This window comes from Penaeus monodon, chromosome 3 (genome assembly GCF_015228065.2).
Source record: "Penaeus monodon isolate SGIC_2016 chromosome 3, NSTDA_Pmon_1, whole genome shotgun sequence".
NCBI classification, from domain to species: domain Eukaryota; kingdom Metazoa; phylum Arthropoda; class Malacostraca; order Decapoda; family Penaeidae; genus Penaeus; species Penaeus monodon.
Window position 1 is genome coordinate 61674354 of NC_051388.1, and position 5000 is coordinate 61679353.

General features: G+C 35.5%; 1 protein-coding gene across 1 annotated transcript in view; it reads right to left on the bottom strand.

Annotated features, from left to right (window-relative positions):
• LOC119597784 (5'-3' exoribonuclease 1-like) overlaps positions 1 to 5000 on the bottom strand; it is a gene marked incomplete in the record, with an annotated part of 24451 nt that overhangs the window by 14331 nt on the left and 5120 nt on the right. Inside the window, 3 exon segments of the mRNA XM_037947423.1 lie at positions 1 to 679; positions 1964 to 2128; positions 2626 to 2839. The exon segment at positions 1 to 679 is cut by the window's left edge and continues 356 nt beyond it. Coding sequence (XP_037803351.1) covers positions 1 to 679; positions 1964 to 2128; positions 2626 to 2839 — 1058 coding nt within the window.

Genomic DNA, 5000 nt, shown 5'->3' on the forward strand with positions numbered 1-5000 from the left:
TCATGTAGTATTCTCTTTTATGCTGGCGGAACTCTGCATCAAAAATGGTCTCCTCACTATCTGTATCTTCGTCATCCTCAAACATTAGATCCTGCTGAATGCCCAGCCTCTCAAACTTTTTCTTTATTTCTTCATTATCCAGTGCATCTTCTTCTAAGGCACCAAAAGCGCCATTTTCTTCATTTCCTTCATCGTCACCAAAGAATGCTTCAAGATTGTTCTCCCTTTGATGTCTGCCCTTGAAGACTTTGTCATCTTTTGACCTCTTACTGTTGAAGTACTTTAAGTCTGCATTCAAGTCATTAAAATTTTCTAAATCAAATTCAGCAAGTTTCTTCATAAACTTCTCAAACCTGCCTAAATGGAGCTTGCCTCCATTATTCAAGTATCCATCAAGGGTTGGCATTACCTCCTTATAAGTCCTATACAGAATTGGTAATGCTTCCTTATTTATGTGGAGATGTGGAAGGTGTGGGATGAAGTCATTTCCAACAAGGAATCCCATGAGCACCCAATCATCAATAATATTTTCCAAATTGTATTTAAATGGCAGTGAATCCCATAAGTCATAAAACTCTAAGTTGATGTATTCCCTCATAAGACTGAGGTGAAGGAGGTGAAACGTTGTTTCTTCTGGCGTAGGAGTTCTACTGTTATCCTGCTTCCCACCAAAACGTACCTAGAAGAGTGAGGATGTTAGGACAGTAAATCTGGTTATCATATCTGAGAATTATAATTTTGGGATTTGCTGATATGTACTCATTTTCCTAATACATTTCAGTATTCCATGAGCTAAAATATAACTCCATTCAGATAATTTATATAACTCTAGTAAAATTTATCCAATATTGTTGAAATTGTTCTGCTACATCAGCAATAAGCACTTTCTCAAGGCAGTCCTGCATTCTTTACCACGAAATAATACTAAGAATCATGACCAAATAAACAGATGTATATGCCTTATGTTATTCAGTATATAGTAAGGAACATTTCTATATATTTCAGCTGATTTGTAAGCTTGTAGAAGGCAAAGGAAATATGAAGTTCTCATGAATCTATGGAGAGGTGGAGGCATGTGCTGCTCTCTCCTACATACTGACATTTATTAATAAGATTTGGCATTATATCTTCTTACAGACAAAAAAAAATTGTTTTTCCATCAGACTATACATTATCAGATGTCCTAACTGCATCAAAAATAAACCTCTGCAAGACTTTACTATTCAACATGGTGGACATTGTTCTGTCACTTTAAGAGGGTAATTACCATGTTTCATGAGGATGGGAACAAGGTAACAAAACAACAGGCATTCTTTTTAAGCTTAACGAAGATGAGTAATTAAAAAACAAGAGAAGTGAATAAAAGTTTCTGACACACTTGTTTAGAATTTAGCACATCAGTCTTCTCTGAGTTTTTAATTTTCATAAATACCAAACAATAAATACTTAGAAAATAATGGCAAGAGAACAATAAAAGAGTAAATTTTTAGATTCTTGAACTTACTGTCAAAGAAATGGATATTGAAAGGTGTGAATTTTTAGCCAAGAAATTAATGCCATCTCTTTTATTTCATATCCCAGCAATTTAAAATGATAGAACACAGCTGAAAACAAAATGTGTTGACAATATTTAATGAACAAGACTGTAGGAGAACAATATCAGTCACTTGGCAATTATAAAGTATATACATCTAAAATAAATCACTTATTCCATCACATTTTCCTTAAATTTTGACATTCATATGTTCTTGCACTAAGCTCAATAAGTAAATTGAGAAAGAGTTACTAAGTAGTACACTCCTTCCACAACACTAAATGAAAGGATACCTTTTTTCCTAGTTGACAATTATAATAAAGGCAAAAATAGAATGAAATTATCATCTGTAGCATTAATAATAAGATCATCAAATCAAGGGAGGAATATGTGAAAGAAAGCAAAGGAAAAAAAATAATCAGGACTGACCTCTTCCCTGAGTAATGAGAAGTGAGGCTCATGAGACGTGAGCCCCAACATTATGAGGTCAGCATCAAGACCATAGAGACAGTGCCTCGTGTTAGGGTTGTAGTTAGGTTGGGACTTGGAATAACGGATATATTCCATAATCTTGTGCTCTCCTTCACCAGGAGTCTGTTGTACACAGAAGTGGACAAAATATTAATAAAATTCACACACACACACACACACACACACACACACACACACACACACACACACACACACACACACACACACACACACACACACACACACACACACACACACACACACACACACACACACACACACACAAACAAACAAACAAACAAACAAACAAACAAACAAATAAATAAATAAATAAATAAATAAATAAATAAATAAATAAATAATAATAATAATAATAATGGAATGTGTATAAAAAATTATAAAAGTAATTTTCCCTAATGTACCCTTATTAATGCATTTTTCTCATCTATTAGAAATTTATATATATATATTTACACAAACATCCAAAGTTTTGCATTTACATTCACTTAGAGATTCAAAGTATGAGTATAAATTTAAAGCATATGTCACCTTTCTGAAATCGCATGATATATATGGAAACAGAATTTACACAAAACTGAAAGATTCTTGCTAATCCATACCTGATGCCCTGAGTAGATGACTTTGCAGTTCTGCCACATCTTGTCTTGTGATATCTTGCATGTTACAAAATACTGCAATTGAGCATCCAATCGCACCATAAATTCTGTCCCCGGTGTGATACAGTTGGAATCAAAACGTTCCTCTGAAGGTAGTACCTCACCACGATCTATGGCTTTCTTCTCACTTTCAACAGCCTCTCTTGCAGAACGAAATCTGAAAAGCAGAACCATGCAACTTTGAATATTTCCTGGTATTGTAGATGAGAAAACCAGTGCCACTTCTGCACAATCCTCTCCTGCACATTTTTTTTTCATATAACAGTATTAATGTATTTTCTAGTATTCAATACAACCTCTTGGCTAGAAAACTTGTATGAATAATTATATGCAGCCATATTATCTGTACATATTGCTCCAATAATCAAAAGTAATAGGCAGACTGTCAATGCTAATTGTTCAGCCTTGCTATTATATCTCCTTAGACTTGAAGTGTAACTCAACCTCTACAGATGCTGTCTACCCTTATTATAACAGAGATTGTATGATGAATCTAGGGTATTGCAAACAAATTAATTCTCCACCTTGATGACAGGGACAAATGACTTGTCAGAGTCCTTCCTGCCTATCTGCAGTATACTAATTCTTGCCTGTCAGGGGTTGGTACCAACTGCCCAGCTATGGTTTGTGGCATATTTATCAATTTTAGCAAAAGAGCCAGTGGTACATCTCATTTTATAAGTGAGACACACCTTATGCAAAAACCCATGATGTTCCTACTTGTTACAATATTATTATCTCTTGCAGATCAACTCTTTCCTTTCAGCATTAAATGTATTCTTCAGTCTATGATAGACCTATGAATAAATGATTGCTAAAATATCATTTTAGTATGAGAAAACAGAAGAAGTCATGACTTATCTGACATGTTGGTCAAAAAGAACACTTTTATATTGTCTGTTTCATTAGCTAAGAAACTTTGTTTTGCTCTGTTATCTTTTCTTTTTAAAAATAAAGTTTATTGGTAGAGAATAAACATTCCCTTTTTTAGTCTATTAACCCTTTATGGATGGGTCATGTGTACAAGCGTCAAAACATAGTACTTGGTCTTCGGGTTAAGGCCATATGTTTGTCGACGCACCAGAGTGCGTGGAGCGGACTCCTGCACCCAGTGTCTGGATGTTGCCAAAAAATCACCAGTTTATGACGTTCACGGATTGCTAATACCCAACTGTATCATATTTACTCATTATTTACAGTGATGCCAGTTTCGACAGTGGAATATACTATGACATCAATGTTGGCATCATAATTCCAATTCATTTTAGTTTATGCTAAGTGATCCAGTACTCTGTTCTGGCTCTATCATTTAAACTCCGTATATTGCCCTAGAAATTCTATAGCTCCACTCACCAATCACGTAAATCAGCTAGACTATGCCCCACCCTCTACCCAAAATGAGAAACTATCATTGGCTGAGCCTATGTCATGGTATCCCCCTCTGTGGCCATACCCTTGTCCTCCATATCTGCCTATCCTGTACTTAACCCCTTACCCCTCCCCCAGGGATGAGAGAGAAAGAGAATTTTCCTTCATGTTTGTATGTGTGCGTGCGTGCGAGAGAGGAGAGAGGAAAAAATTGTATTAAATGACTCTCAGGACAACACATTCAAAGTTACCGCTCTAGGGGGAGTGCCCCATACGTGAGCAACACCCATCTTTTAAACCGCTGGAGCAAACCGGTTAACAATATATATGGAAAAGGAAAACTGATAACAGAAATGAAATACAGAGTGAATGGAATGGTCTGCTGTGCAGTCAGATTTATATAATTTGATTCTAATGTTTATTACTATAAATGTCTTCACACCATTAACTTAATCAGCCCAGATGACAAGAATATATGTCATATCCACTGTAATATTAGTCTCTACAAATGCTTAGTCACCGAGGAGTCAATCATTAATCCTATCTTACCTGATTTCCCTTTTCCTTTATTTTTGGAAAGCTTCTTTTTATTACTATCCTGTCTTTACTGAAACTTGTATTTCAACAACATTATAATAATTATATTAATAATACTACTACAGTATTCAATATTAATAATGAGGAAATCAGGTGTAGTCACTAGGGCTCACTATTAACCCATTGCTGATGGGTGGCATGTACGCACATGCCATGGCATGGCGGGACCATCTGCCGGGGGCACGTACGCACATGCCATAGAGTATGTATGGACATGCCATGAGTTTTTTTTTGTTACATTCACGGCAAAAGATTATTTTTCTGCCAGTGAAAGTGTGATTAAGTCGGTTTTAACACTTTCTCATTTTTACCATGCAACAAACAAACAAAAATGCAACAAACCGACAATTTCA